At 45.6% G+C, this 27064-nt stretch overlaps 2 protein-coding genes across 3 annotated transcripts in view; one reads left to right on the top strand and one right to left on the bottom strand.

The window, feature by feature from the left end:
• POU3F2 (POU class 3 homeobox 2) lies at positions 1-1503 on the top strand. Its single transcript, XM_039568099.1, is given in 2 exon segments — positions 1-706; positions 708-1503. Coding segments are annotated over 2 exon segments (1308 nt in total). The 5' UTR covers positions 1-100; the 3' UTR covers positions 1410-1503.
• Positions 1504-17648: 16145 nt separating this feature from the next.
• Positions 17649-27064, bottom strand: part of FBXL4 (F-box and leucine rich repeat protein 4) — a 64540-nt gene continuing 55124 nt past the window's right edge. For both annotated transcript variants that reach the window (XM_039568098.1, XM_010403671.4), the window contains exon 9: positions 17649-25865. In XM_039568098.1, coding sequence (XP_039424032.1) covers positions 25702-25865 — 164 coding nt within the window. In that variant the 3' untranslated portion in view covers positions 17649-25701. The remainder of the gene's footprint in view (positions 25866-27064) is intronic.

Here is a 27064-nt window from a genome sequence, read left to right as displayed (position 1 = left end):
GGCCGGGGGGGCGCGGGCGCCGCGCGGCGCCCGAGGCGAAAAAGTAGCTGTCAAATGCGCGGCGCCTTTAACCGGCGCGATCAGTGCGGCTCGGCGAGTCATGGCGACCGCAGCCTCCAACCACTACAGCCTGCTCGCCTCCGGCTCCCCCATGGTGCACGCCGAGCCGCCCGGCGGCATGCAGCCCGGCGGCGGCTACCGCGACGCCGGCGCCCTGGTGCAGGCGGACTACGCGCTGCAGAGCAACGGGCACCCGCTGAGCCACGCTCACCAGTGGATCGCGGCGCTGTCCCACGGCGGCCCCGGCGGTGGCGGCGGCGGCGGCGGCGGCGGGGGCGGCGGCGGCGGCGGCGGCGGCGAGGCGCCTTGGTCGGCGGGCGCGCTGGGCCAGCCCGACATCAAGCCGGCGGTGGTGCAGGCGGGCGGGCGCGGCGACGAGCTGCCGCCGCCGCCGCAGCACCCGCCGCCGGGGCGGGCGCCGCACCTGGTGCACCACGGCGGCGGCGGCGGAGGGCACCACGCGGCGGCGGCGGCGGCGGCGGCGGCGGCGGCGTGGCGGGCGGGCGGCGCGGCGCACCTGCCGCCCGGCATGGCCGCGGCCAACGGCGCGCAGGCGGGGCTGCTCTACTCGCAGCCGCCCGGCTTCACCGTCAACGGGATGCTGGGCGCCGGGCAGCCGGGGCTGCACCACCACGGCCTGCGCGACCGCCCACGAAGAGCCGCCGCCGGGGCCGCCGCACCACGGCCCCGAGCACCCGCCGCCGCCCCACGGCCCCCACCCCGGGGCGGCCGGGCCGGCACCGTCCGCCGCCGCCGCCGCGCCCCCCGGGCCGCCGCCGCACCACGACCCGCACTCCGACGAGGACACGCCGACCTCGGACGACCTGGAGCAGTTCGCCAAGCAGTTCAAGCAGCGGCGCATCAAACTGGGATTTACCCAAGCGGACGTGGGGCTGGCGCTGGGCACCCTCTACGGCAACGTCTTCTCGCAGACCACCATCTGCCGCTTCGAGGCCCTGCAGCTCAGCTTCAAGAACATGTGCAAGCTGAAGCCTTTGTTGAACAAGTGGTTGGAGGAGGCGGACTCCTCCTCGGGCAGCCCCACCAGCATAGACAAGATCGCGGCGCAGGGCCGCAAGCGGAAAAAGCGCACCTCCATCGAGGTGAGCGTCAAGGGCGCGCTGGAGAGCCACTTCCTCAAGTGCCCCAAGCCCTCCGCCCAGGAGATCACCTCGCTCGCGGACAGCCTACAGCTGGAGAAGGAGGTGGTGAGAGTGTGGTTTTGTAACAGGAGACAGAAAGAGAAGCGCATGACTCCCCCGGGAGGGACGCTGCCGGGCGCCGAGGACGTGTACGGGGCCAGCAGGGACACGCCGCCGCACCACGGGGTGCAGACCCCCGTGCAGTGAACTCGCGGCGGGGGCGCCCGGCCCCTCCTCCTCCTCTCCTCCTCCTCCTCCTCCTCCTCCTCTCCTTCCCCAACTTTTGATTGTCCTCCTTTTTTTCTTTTTTATTTCTTTTTTTTAATTTTATTTTCTCCTATCTTAAAAAAAAAAGACAAAAAATCAAAAAAACGAACAAACGCGAAAAAAAGAAAAGAAAACAAAAAGCGAGCGAGCGAGAGGGCAAGCGCGAATCACAGCGGAGAGACAGATAGACAGACAAAGCACCTGCACCACACTGTCCCATAGACGGTAGGAGGTGTGATGCTGTATTTTGACCTTTCCAGGCGAGTGCCCGTGCACGGGAGTGGAGTGGGTACCGCGCACGGGCAGGCAGGCGGGCACCGGCAGGGCAGCGGCAGGCACCGGCAGGGCAGGCGCAGGGCGAAGCGGTTCGCACAAAACTCCCTCGCTCTCTGGCCAAAACATACGGCGCTGCCCTGCCGGAGAGGGGGCGGAGGAAAAGGGGGGGGGCACAGCCACCGCGGGTCCTCTCCGCAGCCCCCTCCCGCCACACAAAGGCAGATTGCATTGTGGAATGTCGCTCGGTGTTGGCACATGCTGCTGTGTTTATTTTCTGTGGATCCCCTGTATGAATATATGTTAAAAAAAAAAAAAAAAAAAAAAGGAAGAAAACCGAAAAGCTATCCCTTTTGATGTAGACAGTATTTAACCGTACCAATTTGCACTGCAAGAAAATCGAAGTTTACATAAGCAAAATGTTTATTTTGTCTTTTTTCCCCCCTTCCTTTCCGACCTTAATTTTGCAAATGACTTGCATTTTCCACAGTGAGCGTTAGTCAACCAGTGACCGGTCTACAATATGTTACTGTGTTCTAGCCTTTGCTTTATGTGTATATGTGAACTTTTGTTATAAACAAGTATTCTTAAATACGTGTAATGCTTATTTTCTCCTTTTACCATAGCAAAAAGGATTAGTATATGTGTGTGTATGTATACATATGCATGCATGCATAGACATACATACGTACACATATATATAATCTCTCTATATACACATATATATGCACCTCAGCTTCCATTCTCCAGAGATGTGACTCTCATAATTGTTTAATATATCCCTTCAATGGCAAGAGTCGAGTTTGGAGAAGGGAGAATAATGCAAATCAACAAAGTAAACTTCATTTTCAGGCAGTGTGTCTGGGGGTCAAGGCGCAACCAAAGGGGGAGGAAAAAATATGTGCAGCCCTTCCAGATTGTGTCAGTGCGGGCAAGCAAGGCCTGGTGTAGGGAAGGCGGAGAGGGAACAACATGTTTCCAGAGTTTTCCCAGAGAAAGTGGCATTTCCTTGAGAGGGAAAGGGGATTATTTAGCTTCCCCACCACCGCCCCCTCAGCGCCCTTTCCTTCCCCTCCTCCCCCCGCGGCTCCCCTGCGTGCCTTTGGCATCCCCAGTCTTGTCGCCCAGGCCGATATCAGCCTCCAAACTTTCTTGTATTGAGAAGTTTTACGTCAAGGCAGAGCCAGGGAGAGCCTGAGGAGCTGCTGGGCCCGAGGTGGGGGTCGGGTGCTTACACCTGCCTGTAAACACTCGCTGCCCCCTCCTCTCCACAGAGACCGTGTGCATTTCTTTTTCACTTTACTTTTCATATTTATTTTATTTTCTATTTGTATCCAGCCCCTCTCCCTCCCCATCCTCCCCTTGTCCTTTGGTCAGATTGCGGTATAATTTATTGAAGGAAAGGACCAGTTTTAACTTGGGCAGCCTTGTGTCTTTCACTGGGGAATGAAATGAAGTGGGAAAAAATGCCATTTTTCAATCCGTGTTTCCTCCCCCCCCCCCCGTTTGCTAATAGTTTTAAAGTGCATTTCGTGACATTATCTTGATGAGAAATGGTTAACTTTCCAAAATAAAAAAAAGAGAAAAACCCACGGGGACAAAAAGAAAAAAAAAGGAAAACAAAAAGGAAAACAAAAAGCTCTGAAGGGAAGCAGAGGAGCGGGACCTCGGAGCAGCGCATGTATGTGCGTGTGTCTGCGTGCGTGTTTGTGTTCTTATGCACACACACAGCTATGCATATACATTAGAGGAACTTTATGATAGTTATAAATTCATAAAGGGATCATTTAGTCAGCACAAACGGGTGCTATAGAGACAAAGCATTTTTATAATCTAAAAGTTTACTTAGTTGAGTGTTGGACAATTATGGAGAAAAAACAGTGGAGCATTCTCTCGCAGAACTCTCCTATAAATATTGCATTCAGTAGCTAAGGCTTTAGAATATGTTTCTCATTGTCTTTTAAAATGCCTGTGACACTGGGTTTTCTTTCCTTCTTTCTTTCTCCCTTTCTTGCTTGCTTGCTTGCTTTCTTTCTTTCTTCTTGGTAAGACAGTTGATGATTTCTAAGAGGCACATGCATTAGCCTTTTTCCTGGTTTTCCAACAATTGTTAAAAAGATACGGGCACCAAGCTTTTCTCTTTTCTTTCTTTTTTTTTTTTTTGGGGGGGGGGTGTTTGGTTTTTTTTTGTTTGTTTGTTTGTTTATGTGTTGAGCTGCTTGTTATTTAAAGTGTTGAGGACTAGCGCCTAGTGAAGTGAATCAGATCAGGGCAGATCCAGTGGTAAAGGGAGGAAATGAACTTTCAGACACTTATTAATATGTGTGTAAGGTCAGACAACGGAGTCGAGAGGGTGTTTGAAAAAGCCTCAAACTCCAAATAGGTTTACTTAAAAAAAAGTTACCACGCAAACCTTACCACTATGTATATATGTTTAATATTTGTCCTTTGAAATGCAGAAATAGTTTCAATGTTTTCTTTGTCTATTTTACTTTTTTTTTTTTTTTTAAATGCTACCCAGGGAAATATTTTCATATCATTTTTAAGTGGCCTGCCTCAATGTATATTTATTTCTTTTAAAGCAAACAGGTTCTGGAAACTGTTTTTCTGTAGCTTTAAATGAGTAGGTGAACAAAATCTATATGGGATGTAATTTTTTTTTTGGTTCAGTCTCTTTAAAAATACTTTGTTTTGGTACATTTGGATGTGCTTGTGGGGAAAAATAAAAACGCAGAGATCCTTATATATTTATGTTAAAGTAATATTTTATTATCTACATAAAACAGAAATGCACAATACCTTCATAGTTTCTTCTAATTATTGAAATATCGTTATTTTATTTTTAGAGATAGCACAGATTTGCATAGTTCTTAAGATTTGGAGGGAGAAGACTTATACTGAGTTGAGTTCTGTGTAAAAGAACCACCGTTCCTTTATATTTCGTGGAATTTTTGGAATAAATTTGATGCCTATACCGAGAGGTTCCACGCTCATAACTTTCAGGGTCTTGAAGGAGAGCCTCGGGAGCTGTGTTCATTGTGTCTCTCTGCAGATGAACCACAGCTGTGTGTTTTGGAGCATTGATTTCTGTGCGGGTAGGGCTGTCCTGCCTTTGATGCTGGTGGGGAGATCTGCTCCTCAAGTTTGTTGCATGTTCTGGCGGAAGGCACGGGGGAGAAGGGATTCGAGTCTTCTCGGTCTCTTTTTATAATTTAACATCTGACTCCTTAAAAAAAAAAAAAAAAAAGAGAGAGAGAGAGAGAAAGAAAAAAGCAAAACAAAAAGGCGGGGCTTAATGATGGGAGTACCGTTTGCAGGAGGAAGGAAGAATGCGGCTGCCCAGCGGGTCTGCGCACCCCCGGGCCGGGCCGGGCCCCGGGCCCCGCGGCTGTGGCCCCGGTTTCACGTTAGGCGTCTGCGGCTCCGTGCGTGTGACGAGCCGGTCGGTTTTCCCGGACGGGTACCGGCTGGGGACCCGCGGGGCTGGCGCGCTGACAAGCGACATCCAACTGCGCAGTGTTCGCACACGCGGCGGTGTGTTCAGGTCCTTCTTGGCTGGCTCGGTTTCCTAAGTGCGATATCCTGCTCTTCTCCCCCCTTCCCCTCCTTTACGATAGTTTCTGGGCTTATGAGATTTAATCATCTTTTCTAACTTCTAGTCAATATTACACTCATCCCGAACAGATTCAGCTAAATGATCTTATCAATAGTTTCGAAGAGAAGTGACAGAAAGAAGAAGTGTTTTGTGACCGCAGACGTGCTGACGGGTAAAATGTTGAAGCTGGGTATGGATTTAAAAGTCCTTGGTCAATAGCCCGCGGAACGGGCTGCGGAAAGCGAGCAGCCTCTGCCCTCTGCAGGACACTCGGGTGGGCGCCCAGGGAATATTTCGCCTTTGACGACAGGGCCCCGTTCTCGGGGAGCGTTCCCGTGTCGGGTGGACAGGAGATGACTTGGATGGATGGTGCCTCGCTCGGCGGGGCAGGCCCGGCGCCGCGGGGGCGGCCGCCTCAGCCGGTGGCGGGGTGGCGCGGCCGGCCGCTGTTCGGGGCCGGGCCGTCCCCGGCGGGGGTCCCCGGGCTGCTCCTCCGGGGCTCTTTGCCCAGCAAGAGACTGAGCTTAGGGGAGCGACTTCGGTCGTCCTTCCGGACTGGTTGTGGGGAGGCCGGCTGGTTCGGGGGTCATTCTTTTTATCTCCTTCGGTTTCCCTTTTAAGAGAAAGGAGAGGGGGAAATGGAGCAGCTATAGGATGCTCCTTCTGCAGGTGGCTGTCAGGGTGCGCGGCAGCTTCTCGGGCTCCCTGGCTCTCATTTCCAGTAGGGACACTGTCGTAGGTCAGATGTCAACAACAAAAGCCCTGTTTCCTCGGTTCGCTCTCTCTCTGGCGGAGGCCGAAACTGGAAGGCGAAGGGAGACTGCATATCCTCAAGTCTTCCAGTCTTGATTATTACCCCCAGTGTGGCCAGCCCCGCAGGGACGAGAGGCAGTAGTCGGTGCTTCCCGACCCGGGGAGCTCCCGCCGCCGCCCAGCTGCGCCGTCTCTCTTGAGGGTGGGCAGTGGGGGCCGGAGTTTGAAAAGAGAGAAGCGGAGGAAGGGGAAATAATCCCACAAATCCCCCAGGCTGCGGGGCAAGCCGGGATGGTGTCTGGCCAGGTGATCTCTCGGGCCGGGCAGCTTGTGAGAGCCCCGGCGGGGCCAGAGGCTCCGGTTGGCCCCGGCTCCGCCCCGCCGTGTCTCTCTCCGTCGGGCTTTGTTGGCGGCAGTTCGGGGCTCCCCCTGTGCCCCCTTCTCCAGTGCCCCGGCTTCCGAGAGCGCTTGTGGCTGTCGCGGGGCCGCGGGGGTACGGCGGGACTGTTCCGGCTGCCTGCGCCTTCCCGGTCTCCGGCCTCAGACCTGGCCCCAGCCTGGGGCTGCTCCCTGCCCTCCGGCTGATCCGATGGGGGGAAATCCTCTCCCCCGGCTGCCTACCCCGGCTTGCCGGGCGGCCCCAGGCCTCGGGGTTGTCCCAAGACGCGTTGTTGGTTTAGTGGCTCTTTGTTGCGGTGCCGTCGGTGAGGGGGGAAGAGGACGAATGTCCCGGCCGGCGAGGGGAGGCTACGGCCTCCGGTGGGCGATGAGGCGCGGGGGAGAGCGGTCACTGGCGGGCGGGAGAACTGGGCTTAGTCCGGCTTAAACCTCTGGCCTTAGGTACAGCACTGGCGGAGGGTGGCGGGCACGGAGAGTCCCCCTAGCCCGAGCTTGCGGAGCAGAGAGTGGGGATGGGGAAGGAAGGAAATTGCCTGCGGCCTCTTGGCAGTGGATGGGGCAGCCGCGGCCTTCTGCTGCCTCCAGAACGGAGGCTGGGCGTAGGGGTCTGTCCTGGGGATCGTGGCTCTCCCACCTCCCCTGCTCCTGCGGGCGGCTGTCTATTTATTGTGCGTTTCGGAAGGGACGCAGCCTGGGCTGCCTCTCTGGCTTTAAATCTCGAGACGGAAAAGATAAAAAAAACAAATTTTCAGAGTTGCAGAGGCTAAATTGGCACTCTGTGCTCGGGCTGCCGTCGGGGATGTAGGAAGATGCTCCGCAGAAGTGAGTTTGCCCCCGGCTCGCACGGGCGATGCTGGGGGAGTGGGCACTTCTCCGGGGAAAATTAGAGCAAAGGCAAAGCGTGCTTTAGCAGAAATAGTAAAACAAATAGCAAGGACTCGTCCTCAGACCCGACTTCTCATCAAACTATAAACCAAACAAGTGGGCTTTTAGGCAGGCGAGTCCCAGCTGCAGCGCGTGGATTCTCACGCCCCAGTCGGCCTCAGCCCGTGGCCTGGCCCACGCTGTGGGTCTCTTCCTTCGAAGAGCTTATCTCTCCCGGCCAACTCCCTGTAAACACCTCTGAAACTCGGCCAAGTGTCCCGAGTATGCCGGGATTTCGCGCAGGGCCCCCGGGGCCGGGAAGGCCGCCTGTGCCGGCGCGGAGACCCTTCCCCCGCAACCCCGGCTCCGCAGCGGCCCAGCGCCAGCGCCGCCAGACCCGAGCATCCCCGCGGGACGCAGGCATCCCATCCTGCCCTCCTGTCGGCAGGCAAAGAGAGAGAGGGACGAGGCAAGGACAGCGGCAACGGAGCGGCCGAAACTGTGGCAGCGTTGCCGGGAGGAGCGGCGGGTCGGCGGCGGGCGCTGCTCCCCGGCCGGGGCCCGGGCGGCGGGGGAGGGGGTCCGGGACCCTTCCGCCCCACGGAGGCGGCGGGTTTGGCCCGTGTCTGTCTGGCCTCGTCCGTGCCCCCGCCGGGGCACAGCCGCTGCCGGCCCAGAGCAGGAGCTCTGCCTCCCTCCGTGAGTGGGGATAAAGGGCGTGAGGCCGCCCGGGGAACCCCATGGCTTCTACGGCAGGGCCGTCCCAGCACCGGGCTCCAGCTCCCGCCCGGCTGCAGCTCTCCCGGCGGTCTCGCACCGTCCCGCCCGGCCGGGCTGAGCTGTACCGCTCCCTGTGTCCCTGGGCCTGTCCGCACAGATGACATTTTTAAGGATTAAAAAGAGCAGGCCGGTAGGAAGCTGGCGGCCGGTGTTTCTCCCCCCCTCCTTGCACGACGGTAAATCCTGGCAGGCAGAGGTAGCTCGTAAAAGTGATGACGAGACCACTCTCCCCCTCCTCTTCCCCGTCCCGTCTCCTCCCGTCCCGGGAGCTTAAGAGGCGCTCGTCTAAAAGTTAGGACTTGTTTTTAGCCAGCCTGACTCATTCATTAATTCTCTTTCCCTCCTTGATTCATTCATGTCTACAGTCATTCATTGCCAAGTCCATGGAGGCATCAGCTCCTTGGTCAGTAGGGGAGACGTACAAACAAGGATGGTGCTATTTATTTCCCTCTGCCTGTGGATTTCTAAGACGTTCAAGCAGGCACAATCATTAAACTAATTTGTATTTGATTGTTTGGGCGGACGGGGGTGAATTTTATTGCAGTAAGCATTCAAGCACGCACGCATCGCTGATTACCAGTATACATTAAATAAAGTTGTTTGTACACATTGTCTTACCACATATAGGCAGTCTTATTATTCTAATTACTCTAATTAGTGCATTGAAATGTTTTCTACTTGATTTGAGGAGACAGTGATTAGTTCTATTACTTCTTTTAACTCTTATTTCATGGAAAACTGTTGATGCATGTTCCAATTACCTTGTTTTTCTCTTTAATACAGCGTGGGCCAAAATTATTATGAAATGATATCGTTGGCGGGTAGAAACATCCATCTATTTTCCCTTTTTAAAAGAACTTCAATTTTATTATACTCCCCCCACACCAGATAGAACACCCCCAAAGCGTTCACAAGTAATTATTTCTAGCCAAAGCAGCACGTTTCTTCTTTACAATTTCTTCTGCTAGTGCTTTAGTACTTTGTTGTTGTAGCATTAACCTTTATAATTTTTTTACTTAAAAAGAGAAAAAAATAGAGTCTGACATATACTTCACGCAAAGCTATTTGATAAGTTTTAAATTAAGGTTACTATTAATTGATAGGATCAGTTCATCAAACATGTTACTTCGATAGGGAATTGTAATTAAAACCTTAATCCCGTTTGAGACTTAGTTTTATCTTAAACACTTTCTTGAGGGATTTTTCCCCCCTTTTCCTTGGCGGTTGGTGCTTGAAGCACGGTGGGGGTACAGAGCGGAACCCAGACCCCACCTGAACAGGAAGGTTATTTCGTTATCAAAATACCCATCTTCGCTTTTGAGCCAGTTGAGGTTTCGTGTCGAGTTTTGGAATGTGTGTGTGTGTGTGTTGGCCTTTTGTGTTGATGTGGCGGCCACTTAAACCCAGACGGTGACAAAGCGGGAGGCGAGGATGGAATCTCGCCTTCCTTTCACGTTACAGACAGGGAGACTGGCTATTTCTCGGTTATAAAAATGCTGCTATTTTGTTGGCGTTTCCCCCTTCCTCTTCACGTTAGTTTGTTAAATAAATACGAAGGGATGGGGGAAAAATAAAGAAGGGAAAAAAAAAAAAAAGGAAGAAACGCAAACCATCCCTTAAATTCTTAGAAGTCCAGGTCTGGAGGGAAATCTATAGAGTTACATAGGTAAATACTGGGCCTAGGCTGCTTATACTTTTAATATTTAAACTGGGATTATAGGGGATCTAGAGACGCCTTCCTAACCTTTGCCAATTGCCTGTGCGAGGAGAAATCCCGCAAGATGCACAAAGGGGTGAGACGGCTTCCCACTGCCTCTGACAAACGACTCCGCCGCTGGTGTGGCTGGGGACCGACTTTCCCCCAGGGTCGACGTTGGCGGGGGACAGGCAGCGCTGGGCTTTGGGGGGTGTTTGTAGGTGGGGGTCCTGTTTCTCCTTCCCGCGGAGCATGGTCTCGCCCCTCTCCGTGGACCGGGCTCAGCACTGGCAGGGCTGCGATCCGAGGAAGGCGCCACGGGCCCGGGGCCGGGATTGGGGCCGGGAGCGGGATTGTGGCCGGGAGCGGGACTGGGGCCGGGATTGGGGCCGGGATTGGGGCCGGGATTGGGGCCGGGAGCGGGGCCGGGAGCGGGGCCGGGGCCGCGCGTGGAGTGCGGGCGCCCCCCAGTGGCCGCCGCCGCCGCCGCGGGGGCTCCCCCGGGAAGGGCAGGGCAGCATCCCGCATCCCCCTCCCCGATCCCAGCCCCCTCGCTCTCCTTGCGCACAAGGACGACGGGGCTGGCCTCAGGGACATCCGTCGGAAAGGTCGCTGGAGCCCGTGGTGCCTCTGGGCGGGGGATGACAAAGTCGTGAGTACGCTCGTTGTCTTCCCTTTCTTTTTTTTTGTTTTGTTTCTGTTTTTTGGTGGTTTGGTTTTGGTTTGTTTGAGTTTTTTGGTGGTTTTTTTTTTATTTTGGGATTCTTTTTTTCTTAAATATACACACAGCAACATCTAAATCTCACGTTAAAAGTGTTTCTTGTCCTGTCGTCTGGATGGGATTAAAAAAAAAACCCAATAAAAAACCACCACCCATGGTTTATTTGCAAGCCCCCGACAACTGGGAGAAGATGCTATTTGCCTCCCCTCCTCCCGCTGGGGAGTTGTGCAGTCCCTCAGACTGGCAATCCCTCTTCCTGCGCGTTGGATAGCAGGAAAAATCGCTGTCACTTCTCCGTGGCACAGAAGCAGACCCGCGTGGTCCCATGGAGGGGGACACCTGTGGGGCTCGTCTGTCCTGACCACGCTGCGTGGGCGGGGTGTTGCTCCTGCTCCTGCCCTCAAGCTTGCAGGGAGGTGCGAGCCCAGCGCCAGGCATCCCGCAGCCGCCGGGAGCTGTTCCCGCCCGCCGCACATCCCCCGGCAAGCGAGGGCACAGCCGGGGCAGCGGGAGTGGGACAGGTCCCGGGGCCCTGAACACACCTCTGCCAGCGCCTTCCCACAGGGCTCCTTTTTTTCTGGGAAAGCAATAGGCTCAAATCCCTCCATTTCACCAAATGGCTTCTGTTCTTGCTGAAGCCAAACCACCCCACATGCCAGACCGGTGTCACCAAACACCTCCAAAAAAACCTCAACAACCCCAAAACTCTCTTCCAGTGGAAGAACCCCCCATTTCCCAAAAACAGAGATCCGGGGACAGCCCTGGTCTCTCACAGAGCCTTTTGGATGCTGGCTGGGTGCTCTCTTTTTACACCCAAGCTCACGACAGCCTCCCCAGGCCATCTGAGAGCTGTCAGGAGTTCGGATCTGTATGGGCCCAGACCCTGCAGCAGCACGGGCTGGTACGACCACACAGGTTTACATCTTGTGTTTATTTCAGTGCTGCCGGTTTGTAACTACCACTTGCCATGCTGTGTATGTAGGTGCTGAAAATGTTAAAATATTGTGAATATCAAGAACCCAAGACATTCAGACATTCTGCTACAGCAGACTTCATTGCACTGAAAACTGATACGTGACATATCACGATCTCAGAGTCTCTTGTTAACTCAACAAGAAAATTGAGCTGAAACAAAATAAAACAAAACACCCAAGACAGATTAAGTTTTAGAAAGAAATAAGCATTCTGCACAGAGCTAATCACGCTACAGGCAGCCAATACTGTAACACTAAGCAGACATGGGAGAAAATAATCTGTTTTCCAGCTGAACATCAATGCTGGACTTGTTCAGATAACAGAAATGAGATGCTGTGGTACAGCAGGACTTGGAAAGGTAAGCCATGGCTACGTCTTCAACTACAGACCAAGCCTGTGTCCGTCCTACCTGTGGAGATAGCTCTGTTCACAGTAGGCAAAAAGCTGTAAGAAAGGTTCAGCGTCTTAAGGGAAAAGATGGCTTTGTTCCAGGGACCCTTCCTAAACCAGCTGATAAGTAAGGATTGATTTATTTGCTAATAGGTCTGAGGAGCTGGAGAGCATTGGCCTTTTGCATACTAATTTTGCATACATGCTCAGTATATAAATCATATCCCAAACCAGAGGTTTTTAATTTTGGGTGCAATCGAGGCCTTTAGCTTAAAGCAGTGCCTCATTTAATCATGCAAGTCTGGCCCTTTGAATTGTGCAAGAAAGGGGACAGCCAACCCAGCGTGCCCGCATGCCTTGTGCAGCTAGCCAAGAGAGGTGAGTGTTTCGGAGGACCTGCGGAGAGGCCTTCAGTCCATTCAGCCTCTCCAGCTGACCATGCAGAAATACAGGCCCAACGACAGTAGTGGCCAGGCTGCATGAAGTTTTGTACCTATAGGTTAGATTTCCCTCCCCTTCACTTCCCACAGGCTCTACCCACAAGGCTGAAATCAATCTCCCTCTCCCCTGCCTGGCTCGGCACCGTGACTCTTGCCCTCCTGCGTCTACATCTCTAGTGAAAGGGCAGAAGGGGGCTCACCCCAAGAACACACGCATAACCCGGTGGCTAAGCCTCAGCTGAACTTCAGTTAATTCCCCTTGGCCTGAATCCAAGGCTTCCCACATTCTAGCACTGCTCTACTGCCAGACTTGGACCTCTCACCAGAGGAAATCAGGCTAGCTGCAGTAGGCTCCTGCTACTCCTAAACACGCAGCCTACATGGCCACAGGCTGTTACAGGCAGGGGAAAGCCCCGTCATTTATATGTGCTGAGTGACTTCTAGTTAAGGTAAAATTCAGCAGTGACCAGAGAGTCTGGGGTAAGAAGGACACACTGTGGAGTTAGCAGGAGTCCTTAGAGGCAGCAGCTGCAGCAGCTGTGAGTGTTGTAAAACACGAGTAACAGCCTCATTGAAATGTTACAATTCCAACCTGTTACCCAATACAGAAGAGCATCCCAAGGGAATATGGGCCATTTTCTCATATCTGTTTTAAGACAAGATACAGCACTGCTATTTCTCAGCCAGAGGGAACAGCCTCTGCCTTCTCTGGACAGATCCTGCTATTGTGTGTGAACAGAGCCACAATAAAGGGTTCAGTAGCAGATAGAAAGATGCAAGAAGCTAGAACTCCTTCACTCTTCCAAATTTAAGCTCATTATCTCAGGAGACTCCAGGGGAAAAGTGTTTTTTATAAGGAGACAGTGCTGTTCTGAGGAAAAAGATATGCTAGGGAGCAAGACAGTACATGTACTTCCTTGCAAAGAGAGAGGAGAGTGTCTGCGTTCACTTAGTCTCCTAAATATTTAAGGGAACTGAAAGGTGTAAAAACTGCCTAAGGACTGTATATTTACAAAAAGGCAAAAAGAGGGGTTGTAACCCCACACCCCCACAACTGACTTCTTCCTAGCAGGTGACAGACAGCACTCAATCTTTAGCTGGAGATCCTTAATCTGTACCTCCTTTACGAAGATCTGCCACTTTGGGCAGAGGAGACACAGACGTGAAAGCCTCTGCACCTTTTGGAGAGCAGCAGAATGCCCACGGATCAATATTTTTACTTGAAAGCTGCCATAATTCTCTGAAAAGACTGAATTATTTAAAAGGATCTATATAAAAAAATCAGAGCAGCATTGTAGATCTCTCAGTTTGATCAGTGCCCACAGTATTTTGATCTTACAAGTCCTTTCGCTTAGCCAATTCAAAGATAGTGATTTATTCTTGCATAACATTTAAGTTCTCCAGGAGTCTCATTAGTAACAGATACAGTAAATACTACCCGGTGACACACAAATGAAAAGTGAATCAGAACTTCTTAAAAACTCTTCCCCAGGTCAAGCAGCAGCCACAGCACTGATAAAAACATAATCCAGGGCACCTGAAGGCTGTGTCCCACCATTTCTTTTCCCTTCCACAATCACTTAAAAAAGAGGAGCATCTTACATTCAGCACTATGTAGTGGTTCTAGAAAAGATATCTGCTGGGGGAATGAAAATTCCTGCAAATCATCCTATCATGTCTATCAATGAATGATACGGAAAAAAAAAGATGTGTTGAAAATAGCGTATCATCACCTTCAATGAACCAGATAATTTTGCAGACAAACCCTTTGCAATTACTAGACAGAAGCAACGGCAAAAGCACAATGAAGAATTCTCTAAACAGAGACACCACACAGTAAGTTCTCTGAAGTTTATCCCAAACACAGTAATTTTCCTCCAGATTCTTCTATGATAGGCCTTCTGTGCTACAGTAATGTTAACATTTATTATTAGATACTGGTACTAGAAAAGATAACCTAAGTAGACTGCCAGTCACATCTTTCTGTCACAATCAGTATAGATCTTAAATAGAGACTATTTAATTTCTTTTTTTTTTTTTTTTTTAATATTTTGCCTGTGGTGCACCTTGAGCCCTGAGCTTGTAGCCAGTTAACAAGGCTACATCTAAGCATGATTCATCCTTTTCACAAAGAAACTATGCAGACTGCATCACGGGGTTCCAACTGCATTTAGAGACCTCTTGGCCTGAAGTTTGAACTGAAATTGTTTGTGCATTTGCATCCAGAGGGGCGGGCATGACCTTGCTACAAAAATGCTGCTGCATTTACTTTAACTTCTGAAGATATTTGTCAGTACAAAACTGCCTGGTCACGGCATCAGGGCATTTTTATTTCTAGCTCTAAAAAACTGTGAGGGAAAGCATTATGTTAAAATCTGTTTGTAATAATAAATGCCTACATTGTATATAATGACATTTGATTTTACCAGTGAATAAAAAACTGCAGCATGCATGGTATCAGATCTGCAGCATTCTGTTTAAATTTCAATCAAGATTGCCAATTGCATTGCAAAGTAACAGAGACAAGTTTGCATTTTTTAATGTTTTCACAGAACACTAAGCTCTCCTTCACCTGTCTGGACACAGAGCAGGTTAAAGTATGGTTATGGAGAACACATAACCCCTTTCAATTGCCCAAATAATGCACATCTGCCAAATAATAATGTAATGAAGTGTATTACAGGCTCTCAGGCATTAAAGTCTGCAAATCCTGAAATATTTTGAAATCTGGCTTTATCTATGTGGGTTTTGAAACTGTTTGCATTACCAGAAGTGCCACACAGAGGAAGACAGACACCTGACACATCTCAGATTTTTTGGTGTGAATTTTCAATACTGTGAAACAGGTATCAGCAGAAACAGGGCCATCAGAAATGATGTCTGAAACTGTACTCAGCAGGTGTCAAAAGTCAGCTGTGTTTTGTCCAAATGCACAGAACCCAGGTCCAGTCTTGTTCTTACACTTCTGGATAACTGGAAGCACCAGCAGCTCTAAGTTGATGCTAGGAGACAGTTTTTACACATTTGAAATTATACTGGCCTGAGGCAAAGCTGTGATACAAAAGCTGAACCCTTTAGGAGGTGCTGGAGATTAAAAGTCTTATTAAGAGTTTCTTTAGAGATGTTAGAAAACTCAAAGCTCTGTATCTGGTTTAGTTAATTGCCTTGAACAATTAACACTATCAGGAGAACCTAACACTCGAAAAATTTGTCTAGAAGAAAATGGGCACTGATTAAACCAACATCAACTTTGGAACACACAAAACCACTTTAAATAATTCATTAAAAGGAGGACAAATTCTAGCAAAGCAGTTGCTCATTTTAAATTCAACATTTGGGTTGTTCTTGACAAGTACAGTCCAGCTGATCACCTGTCCCCTTCTGGTGCCCATTTTCAAAGCTGCAGAACTCTTAACATTTTTGCTAAATTCAGAGTTTATCATGTTACTTAAGTTCCACATTTAAAAGCAACTGTACCAGTACGTACATAATTAAAGGGATTAAGAAATACCTTATGGTAACATAATTTGTGCTAGAGTAGGAAATTATTCCTGAAAGAAATTCAACAATTATATTTTTCTTGGAGGTCTCTCTTGGTACATTGTAATCTCCATATTCTGCTTTATATCCCATCTGTCTACATACATCTGTTGTCTCTTGCTCTGTACCACAAAATGTTTCAGGCAGTGAAGCATCTATTTTGTGTAACACACCTAGTTCCGTGTGCTTTCATAGGACTAGAGGAAGCTAACCATTAAACAATAATACACTTTTCTAATAATAATAATTTTTTTAAAAAGCTAGCTTACAAATTTATATCCAAAACCTTCCAGGGTATCTTATTTCAAAATGAACAGTGATAAAAATATTACCAAAATGTTCCTCAGAATGCATCATATTGTGTTGTATTTCATTGTTTTCTAAAAGGAATGCACAAAAGGTCAATGAATGTAGACAAATAATTTATTTTTTATTTATTCATTATTTTATGTACACTTGGCATTTTGCAACAGAGTCAAAGGGAAACAAATTAAATGCAAAGCAAGATAAATATTACAGGTTGAATATATTCTAACACATTTCTGTCATCTCTGAATTAGCAGACACTGACAACTCAGGGAGAACATTAATTTAAACTTCTTTACACTGGTAGTAATGGAGTAAACTGCACAACACAGTATTATGACATTTTAAATGCTCCAACACAGCAGAAGAAAACAAGCTTAATTTGCTAAATAGAAATCATTGGTTAAATTTTAAAGATAAGAAGAATTTACCTTTGAATTAGCAACATAAGGCATTAGATAAGTTCTCCGTAATAAATGAAATCCTTCGTGAATACAGGGCTAACATCTCTGTTTTTTGTGTACGTGTGTGTTCAAGTAAACCCCGACCTCATACCCCAAAAGCACAAGTCAAAGGTATTCAAATGAGGAGGAGCCAGGTATCCATGCCTGAGCTGTGTCTGCAAATGCAGACACCTTTGGGTTTACACACAGAAAGAAAATACGGTAGCCAAATCAGAACAGAAGGAATACACCAATAACATTATCTTCCACTTACTCTCAGTCAAGCAGAACACAGATCAGGGGAAAAACCTTGTTTTGAAATGTAATCAAGTACTTGCCTAAGTGTAAAAGGAAAGCATGAGTCTCAGAGAGGAATATTAAAAACAAATATACAGATGTTAAGATAAACACTGCTAGTATATTAAGAGGAGCACAAAAGTAAAAGTAGGGCTAATTGCTGAATAGGAACACAGAAAACAGATTTGGGATCTAAGACTGCACATACAGAAAGAGCTCTTGGAATACTGACTATATTTAGGACTGCAGTGGTGCAAAGGAGTGGATATTAGCTTCGTGGGCCAGTGTAGCTTAACATCAGGAAAACAGTTCTGAAAAACACATCCAAGAACTGCTGCCCCTCCCTCCAGCTTGGTTCGGCTAACCACTGCCTTCACCATACTTTAAATACGCTCTTATTAACCTTTCTAATCTAAACCTTCCAACATCTGTTTGGAAGGAAGGATCTCTGTTGAATTTATTGAAGCCAGTTAGGACCTGAATGTTCTCATATGTTCACAGTAACATTTTATACTTTAGGGCTTGAGCCACCATCATGAGGTGCAAATAAACAACCTCACTTTGGATATTTTTGTGGCACAGTACTGAGATGAACTATATAAAAATTAAGAAGCTTTGGATCACAATCTAGAGTGGCTATCCTCATTTATGTGAATTCGAATTAAAACATTTGCACAACCAACATGCTCCCACCTGCTGCTTGTTTGTTTTTTTTTTAATTGAAGCTAAATGCCCCCTTCCTTCTGCTGGCTTTAATAGCCAAACTGGGAGGGTAAAAAAAACCCCAAACAACCAAAAGGACAACCACTCGAAAACATAATTTTCTAGTTTTAACCAAGATATTTTGTAGGAAACAATCAAATCCAGTTCAACTAACAGACCAAGCAAGTGGTGGCCTTTGGTGGAAGCAAGTGAAGCTAGGGGACTAATAGAGAGCACTGAGGGGTAAGCAACCTCTTATTCTGAATCCACTCGTGCTAGCTTCCAACAGAAATTTTATTTGGTCTACACAGACCTCTGCTTTTCCAAAGGTCAATTCAAGACCTCAATTTAAGACTAATCTGATCTGAATTACCCTCTAGAAGAACCTATCTACCCAGTGACAGGACCTTAGGAGGCTAGTTTCCTAACTTTAGTATCTACTCTAGAGATTTAAAATTCAATGATATAAATATCCTCCAGCTACAGAAAATGTGCTTAGAGGCAATTATCCCTTTTGTCCTTCTCAACTTGTTATTACAAAAAGGCATAACTTGCTTCTGGTGCTTACAGGCATAGCATGCACAGCACAGATATTTACAGATAGTGTCTGGAACTATTCCCTCTATTCCTGCTCTTCCACCTTTATAGAAATTAGTTTCTTTAAAAGGTAACACAGTAGGAGTTTCTTGTTACATTACTCAAACTCCTATTGTTGTGGCAGAAAATGGAGCATAGTATTAAATAATAAATACAATGCAAGTATTTTGTTGCTGGTTATGTGATGGGGGGCAGGGAGAGACCTACTATGTTTAAATTAATCCAGGTGCTGGGTTTAGGTATTTAAATGTGAAAGTCTGGAGATGCCCTTCCCTCTCCTCTGCACATATGAACAAATGTGATCAGGAAATTTCCCCAGGCAATTCACACACCTCACTTGCAGAGATCAGGCCAATCTCCACAACCCCCAATTCCACCATCTGCCTGGCAAGGACATGAACGCAAAATGCCACAAAGATGCTGAAGAGATGCAGTGGCTTTATGTTCACTAACAAGATCCAGAAAGATCACCATCACATAGACTTCACTGTGACAGCTGAAGGGCAGCTATAACTGTCTGTATGCCAAAGTTAAATCAGAAAGTGCAAGGTCTCCCTGTAAACACATCAATTCCTGGTTATTTCAGTTTATTTTCAGTAACTATTCCAAAGTAACTTCAAGTACAGGCTAGCCATTAGTTTCCAAATTACAACCAAACCAGCTATTTTAAATTCATTTCTGTTCGTTTCAGAACAGTGGGTATGTGCAGAAATCTGTGGCACTGCCCTAAAGAAAAATCTAGAGAAACCAAGGTCTGATAAAAGGGAATCCATCTTCTGATGGTGAGCAGACAACTCTTGACAATGGTAAAATAGTAAATATACAAAAGATGGGAATTCACCACAATTATACATGGTATCTCCCTAAAACACTCAGACATCTCAGTGTTTTGTAAACTTGGTCCTCTTTTTCACCTGAATTCAAATGTTTGTGTTTGACACTATGAACAGGTAACTCCTGTACTCAGCTTCCAACAGAGTAAGCAGGAATAACTGGCACCTACACCATGGCAATCTCGATTCAGCGTAAGGTCTATGTAAGCCAATACTAAAGATACACCAACTAAACTGTTCCTAGTGTATTACAGACAACTCAGTTTCTAATCAGAAACTATTGCCAGTGCCCAAGAACAGCGTTACTTTTCTTAGTCGTTGGTGTAGCTTTCAGACTTTGGAGTGACAACCATACTCCCATAAACCAATTGTGTGTTTTGCATGTTACAAAACTGCATTGAAAACGTTACCAAAATTTTATTTCAGTAAGTTGCACTGCTAACTGAGAGAAATGTTACTTCTAAAATAACAAAAAAAGGAAATGTCCAAGATTCTTACGTCTGTTCTCAACACCACAAGTTCATTATGATAGGTATTCTTTCCTTCCCCTCTCCCTACCTTCTTCAGCAATCAGTACACTGAAGCAAAGAAACCAACCACAGGCATATCTCGGATCATAGAACAAAGAATGGATGAGTTTGGAAAGGGACCTCTGGAGGTCATTTGGTCCAGCCTCCACCTGCTCAAGCAGGGCCACCCAGTCAGTTGCCCAGGACGATGAGTATCTCCAAGCATGGAGACTCCACAAGCTCTGCAGGCAACCTGTGCCATAAAATGTGTCATCCTTGTGTGCTTCAGTTTGTGCCCACTGCCTCTTGTCCTGACCATGGGCATCACTGAGAATTTGGCTCCCTCTACTTCATTCTTATATCCATCAGATATTCCTATACATCAGTTACACTTCCCTTGAACCTTCTCCAGAAACTTTACCATTTTTACTCCCAAACTGCAGTTTATTTGTCCTCAGAAAAGGACCACTTGCAAAAGACCTGAGCAATTAAGTCTTACATGCACCTGTGTGTACATGCATGAAATAGTTACATTAAATAACAAAAAACATGGCTTCACAGTGGTAGGCAAAGAAAAAATATTTTTATGTAGTTGATAAAAATGAAACAAAGAGACGTCATGACTTACTGCACAAACGTGTGCAAAAGGTCAGTATTAAGAGCATCTAAATGGTAACTCTTGATTTAGAAGTATGAGCATGTGATAGTATGTGGAAAGCTATGTTTCTGGGAAAGATAACAGCTGATCTAGAGCAAGGCACTTACTTTCCTCACATCTATAAGTAGCTCTGGCTACCCTTCTATGAGTTTCCAGATAAAGCTGGATAAGTACCCCTTTTTTACTGTTCTCAACCTTCTTGACATTTGCATTTCTTCAGAATCCAAGGAAAAATGCATTTTCAAATAGTTGAAGGTATTTTTATTCTTTTTATTTTTAGAAAAGGTGAACAAAACACGCAAGAGCAAAATTTCATTCCTCACAATGGATCCCCTTCAATTTAGGACGTCTGTCCTAACTGCACCATTTACCAACCTTAAATGAAAACAAGACAAGGAGAAACCAGAGCTATGTAACTCAAACAAAAGTAACAGTATTTACTCCATTAGCTGAAAAGGAAAATCTCACCACTGCCTCCTATTACAGAGGCTGAATCTTCTTAAAGAGACTCCTCCTGCTGATGCCCTTCTCTGAAGCTCATGAGGATCTGTAACATGCAACATTCATTTCTCAGCCCTTCCAAATGTCAGTTACCACAACTTGTCCTGTGCTTGGTAACATTTAACAAAGAGCACCTTCTTGCATTTCATTATCAAGTCAGAAATCTAAAAATCACAGAAATCATCATCTCAGTGAAGGACTAATGCATTCATCTGGGAAAAAATGTTGACTGCATCTGACACAGCATGTGCAGATGCATTAAACCAGGAATTTTTAGCCTAGCAATTTCAAAAGCGACAACTTACAGAATCATTGTAAAAGAGCAATAATGAACATGTAAATCATATAGATAAAGTCACTCCCATAGTCCTCATAATAAAATGCTACATTTTATCTAGTTTTTGTAAATTTAGCAGTCCTGCAGATGTGACATGGGAAATATATCCCATAAGATGCAATAAGTACACACAGTAAGAACCAGGACCCAGCACACAATTTTTGCAAATGCACAGTGGGTGACACTTCTGATGAAGTAGAGCAGTTAAACTACTCAGTCTTAATTATAGCAATATGAAAAATTATCAAAATAGTGGCAATACATTAATTACGTTTGTCTGTTCATTTCATGCATTTACAGAACTATACATACAGCCAGTTAGGTACACAACATTTTGGAACAGAGAAAAGGGATGCATTTCCAAAAAAGCCCAAAACCAAAAACCAAACAAACTAACAAAATAAAACAAATTACATACCAAAGGCATTGGCAAGGGGCAGAAGCAGATCCTGGCATTAAGAAAACTTCTCAAGTTTTCAGAATTATTTTATTTGCTTCTCTCTTGATGGAATTTGGAGGGGTTTAAGGTTTAAGGATGGATGTTGTTTGAGTCTTATTTTTCAAGACAGGTAGTACAGCACTGGATAGAATTAATCTCAGTTTTGTATCTAACCTGAGCTAAATCACAGCTTCCAGAGTCTCCAGAGAGGTTCTCTAGAACATGATTCATTCTACTTTCCTTAAATGTCTGTCTTAGGAGATTAATAACTCCCTAGAGGTGCCCAGATTCCTCCCTTGAAGTAGATGTCTAACTTTCAGAGAACTAACATTCAGTGAGATGAATTCTACTCATTGTGTACCACGATTACTGCACATCTTGTATCCGGAAAACTTAGCATAAGAGCTCTAAGGAAATACAAGGGGTTTGGTAGGTTTTGTTGTTTGTTTGGGCGTTTTTGTGTGAAACTTGAACCTCCAAGTACATGGGGGATTATAAGGTCCAAACTCCTATGCAAAACTGTTCTATATAAGTCGTGCTCACTAATGGACTTAATCAGGTATATCATTTAAAGAGCAGAAACCCCATCCATTTCCATAGAGCTATGTAGCCAGACAGCTCAAAATTACGAATACAAGTAAGTACACTACTGAATTAAAGCCTCGAAGAGTTGAGAAGATGCTTTAAATGGTAAAGTTATCATACTAGTTTTTAAAACTACCCAAGGAACTATATCTTTACCTATAGGCCATCCCAGATCAATTTCATACAAGAGGGTATGGAAGTCCCCCTTTAGTTTACAAACAGGAGCAGTTTGGAGCAAACCTCTTTTTGTGGACACGTTAGCCATGGGTTTTTAACATTTGTTGCCAAAGCACATATTTTACAAAGCTTCAGAAAGACAGATAATCGAACAACAGGATTAAAAAAAGGAATACCCTTAACAGCAGAATTTAGATAACATGACTGAGGGACAGTCTAGTGATGAAAATAACAACCCAATTCAAGAGTAATTAAATTCCTCCAATGGAGGAATTGACATAATTAATTTTGGATTACATGAAATTAGAATATGTTTCCCTCTACACAACTGCTTTGCAAGGAGACAATCCACAGTAGTTATCGGACTTGGCATTCGCTCTTCGTACCCTGTAACACCTTTCAGGAGTAGACAAACCAAAAGGCACTTTGGCAAAGCAACATTGGAAACCCAGCACATCTCCTGTCCAGGCTTTTCCTGCTGCATGGCTGGAGAGGAACTCAGGCTCCAGGTACAGTAAAGCAACAGCTGAAAGCAGAACTGCTATGAAACATCTTTTGCTATTACACTCACTTCACAAAAGTAATTCCTACATGAAAAACTTAAAGATTCGTACACATTTAAGTTTGTACACACATCCAAAAAGATTCATACATACACATGAAGATATGTGTGTATATATATAATTTATGCATACATATGTATAAATAGACACACTTAAGTAAAAGATAGTGGAGCTAAAGAGACAGCGACCTACTCTTGTTTCTTTGTGATGTATAAGGAAGGTCTAAAAGCAGGTTGTTTTCTTTATCCTACACGTATTACAAATGTCAAGTCTGGTCTAAATTCATTTTGCTGGAAGACTTCTTGGACTTATAAGGCCATAGCTAAAAGAGCTTCTTACTTCTCTGACTGAAAGTTGAAGTCTACAACTACAGATGGAAGCCATTCTCAATCATTTCTCAGCTCTTTGAGTTAATTATATATTGGCAATAGCTACGTTTTAAACAATCCAAATAAAAAGTCAACTTCAATTTATCTTCCAAATAACAACAAGAGAATTCCTGAAAAAACCAATTTCAAACAGAAGATGCAATATAAGAAAGAAAAAACATTCAGTACGAAAAAATTTCAATTTAAACCTTCTTTACACTACCTAAAAAGCAACAGAGAATGAAATTCATTACATGTACATGATTACAAAAACACTCATTTGATTCACTGATGAGAAGTTAAACTCTATTATCTACCAAGTTTACCAGTTTGAAGGCACAATGGCTATCACTTCATCCACATCCCATTCTATTTACAGTGAAAAACAAACACAAAGGATCTCTACAGAAAAAAAAGGACATAAACACAGAACAACCCCTGAGAAGTGAAATTTTACAACAAAAACATTTGTTTTGAAATTCTGTTCTTTGTAAACTGCCATTATCTGAACCTGTGTTCTCCTGTAACTAGAATAATAATGTTTAATACTCAATTACAATGAAAAATATAGACTAAAAAAGTTAGAAGTTCCCAGAAAAATAAACAAACCCCAAACTGATTGAGAGACATGAGGTCTCACAGAGAATCATACCAAAGCTGACATCTTTCAGTGTGGAAAAAAAAAGTAAATCAATCTTAAGTTCTCTGACAATGCCCAGATTTCTTAAGAAAAAAATGGAATGGCATAATCTAGTTGGAAATCCCATAGTGCCATCTGTGTGGAGGAAAAAATCAAAAAGCCAACTGTGCATGCCCTTCTTTGGATCTGGAATTCCCCAGAGATTCAACAAATTTTAAAAATCTGAAGAACTGGGTCTTTCAATAAAATCCGGTAAATGTTTTGTAGCTGTTTCGTGACATGGTTTATAAAGTATTGGCACCAGCACAAAAAGTTCAAAGCAGTCATTCAGGAGTCACAGAGATTGTCAGATTTTTAACGATTTGCAGCAGTCCTCTAGTAGCAGTTCGTTATTTACTGCATGAACTGAAGTGTTCTTTGTCACTGATCTTCAGAACAACACTGTACTTCTTGCAGACAAAGTCTTTTTCTTCTCATCCCAGTAGGTAATAAGTGCCATCAGTACAGGAATAACAGAACCAGTATCAAATGACAGCCTATATTTTATGGTCCATATTCATCAACAATGGTTAAAAAGGTAAAATTCTAAACCAAAGCTATACATAGCAACATACTCTAGCAGTGGTATTTGAGGGGGAAAAAAAAAAAGAGAAATGCTTCATCCAAGAAAGTGCTAAAGGAAGAAACTTCCAGAAATTGTCCACCAACAGAGTTTACTTTCTCCAGAGGCTAAGCAGTCTTAAAGAGAAAGTGCAATAGTACCTTGAGCTAATCTCCTCTTGGAAAAACAAAACAAAAACTCCAAACAAAACAAATCCAGTACTAAGGTTTAGTGATCATAAAATCATCAAATCATATTGCCCTTGTTTCAAGCCCGTTATATTTTCATTGCTGTTTTACTGAACAAAGATGCTTTTTTTTACACCTGACAGTAGATTTGATGCCAGTGAAAGGGACAGTTGCTAATGCATTACCCTAAGTTCTACTTTTCATGGTACTCTGCATCCAGATGTATCACAAATCAAGTCTTGACCATGACAAAAATTCAAAAAAGAAAACTATTCCAGAGTTTTCTACACATTACCAGTTACAACATTAAGTACCTGGCTTAAATTTTGTATCTCAATACCAAGAAGCAGCTGTTAATTCTATCTTTCATTTCTGCTCCAAGTTCAGGTGGTCCGGGTTCTTGCATTTATCTGTTGTGTCGCTTAGGCTGGACTGTAAAACACCACTACATCTATTTCAGGTGAAGGAAGGGAGAAAGATGTAACAGATACAACTCACTGCGAAAACTTGAAGAAGACAAAGTGCCTTTTCTGTCTTTCTTATACACACTTAAACTGGCTTTCAAATAACTAATTATAGGCCAGATCATAAAATCTTATGCTGTAGGCCAAGCTAGAATGCTACAATATCTGTGTATGTATATACAAATACATATGTATACATTTATATATACACACACACGAGCACATGAAAAGGAAGCACCCATATTTTCCTTACTGCTAAATATTGAACTTCTGCTTTCACCTGGATATTAACAGTGTACTGTGTGTAACACCCTGTGAAGGGACATTTAAGAAGACATTCATTTGCTTCTCATTAAAGCCAGACATATGGCTAGTATTTAAAACATGCAGTGCCACCAATTAACAGAGTAAAATAATTCTTAGGTACAATATCAACTTTAAGAAACATAATACATTCAAATGTATTTTACCCATTTGTGTAGATAATTAATAGTTTCCGCTATTTCACAGCAGATTTATATTCTCCTTTAAAAAATCAGCACAAATTTACAGGAAAACAACTCTGTCAAACGAGTTCCACAGCAGCATATGTAGGGAGTCACTGGGTGAAACTCTTTTTTATGAACACATTAGGAAAGTTGGCATTCAGTTCTAGCACAACTCTATTATCAATCTGTGAACAGAAGGACACATCGAGTAAAGAAAGGTCTTTACAAGACTCCAGCAATTTTCTTAAAGATGCAGGGCTCACCATCCTCGTTCCTGTTCAAAAACAAAACAAACAGAATTGTAAAGTTACCAGGAATAGTGGAAAGTTTCAAGCTGTTAATACTGTGTCATGAAAAAATGCTACTAAACCACAACTTTTATCTAGAGAGTTTATATATCCAACACTACTGCAGAAAACTGCTGGCAGACACCAACTCACAGAGCTCCATCTTCAGCTAACTAGCACCCCAAAAAGCCATCTAGTTCAGGATCTTGTCTATGTCAGGGCCAATTATGTTCCCCACCCTCCTTACCTCCCCTGCAAAAAAAGCAGCAGAGTTTTTGAAGTAGCTTTTTGTGGTGGCCGGTTAGCCTGTGGTACAAGGGATAAAGAGTCCGCTGGTGGGACAAGTCCCTAGCACCAAAAGAACCTCCTCAGGTTAGGGTGACCAGAAAGGCTTCTCCCAGGATGCATTGTTCTGTTAATCTACCCCAGCTCTGCTTCCCTGGTTGGCCCGTGGCCCCTCCACCCCCTTGCTACATGATACATTTCATATCCTAGAAAGTTCTCCATTCCAGGTTCCCCCCACTGGCCTCTGCCCCTCACCACTCCCCCAGAGCTTCTCCATCAGTCCCTGGCACTTGCCCCACTGCCATACTTAAACCTGAGCTTTCCATTGTTTTCGTCTTTGCCTCTGGAGTCCTTCACAGTGTAGAAGTAATAAACTGTTCCTGTGGAACTCCATGCAAAGACCCTTCCTGCCTCTTTGCCGCTGACCCCTATCACTGAAGCTGTCCGTGCATTTCTGCGTGCATGTGTGTGAGAGTGTGTGGCTGATCCTGCTGAGCGGCTTCGCTAAGGAGATGCTTTTAGAAGATCGCTGCACCCTGCGCTCCGGCACAGAAGCAGAGAGCCCAGGATAGCGATAGCTTTTCACTGGTGAATCTTCTCAATTGCCAAAATTTATCATTTTAGGGTTTTCTAAAGTTATCTTTCATGAATTCTACCACTATTCTGAATTTCTTCATACTTACAGCCCCTTCACAAGTTCCACAGTTTAACTACATAACGTCAAAAAAAAAAAAAAAAGAGAAAAACCAAAAACTCCAGCCTATTAATTGCAATAATTAAGGTGCAATGGAAAGAAGCAGTGAGATCATTCCCAGTTTACTATTTCTAAATCGTTCATACTCCCATGCACATCTCTTCTGTTCCCTCAAGGCCATCTGTTTTCCAGACTCCCTTGCATCTC

The sequence above is a fragment of the Corvus cornix genome, chromosome 3 (genome assembly GCF_000738735.6).
Source record: "Corvus cornix cornix isolate S_Up_H32 chromosome 3, ASM73873v5, whole genome shotgun sequence".
Taxonomy (NCBI): domain Eukaryota; kingdom Metazoa; phylum Chordata; class Aves; order Passeriformes; family Corvidae; genus Corvus; species Corvus cornix.
The sequence above is the reverse complement of the archived record's forward strand: the minus strand, read 5'-3'. Positions and strand labels throughout refer to the sequence as shown.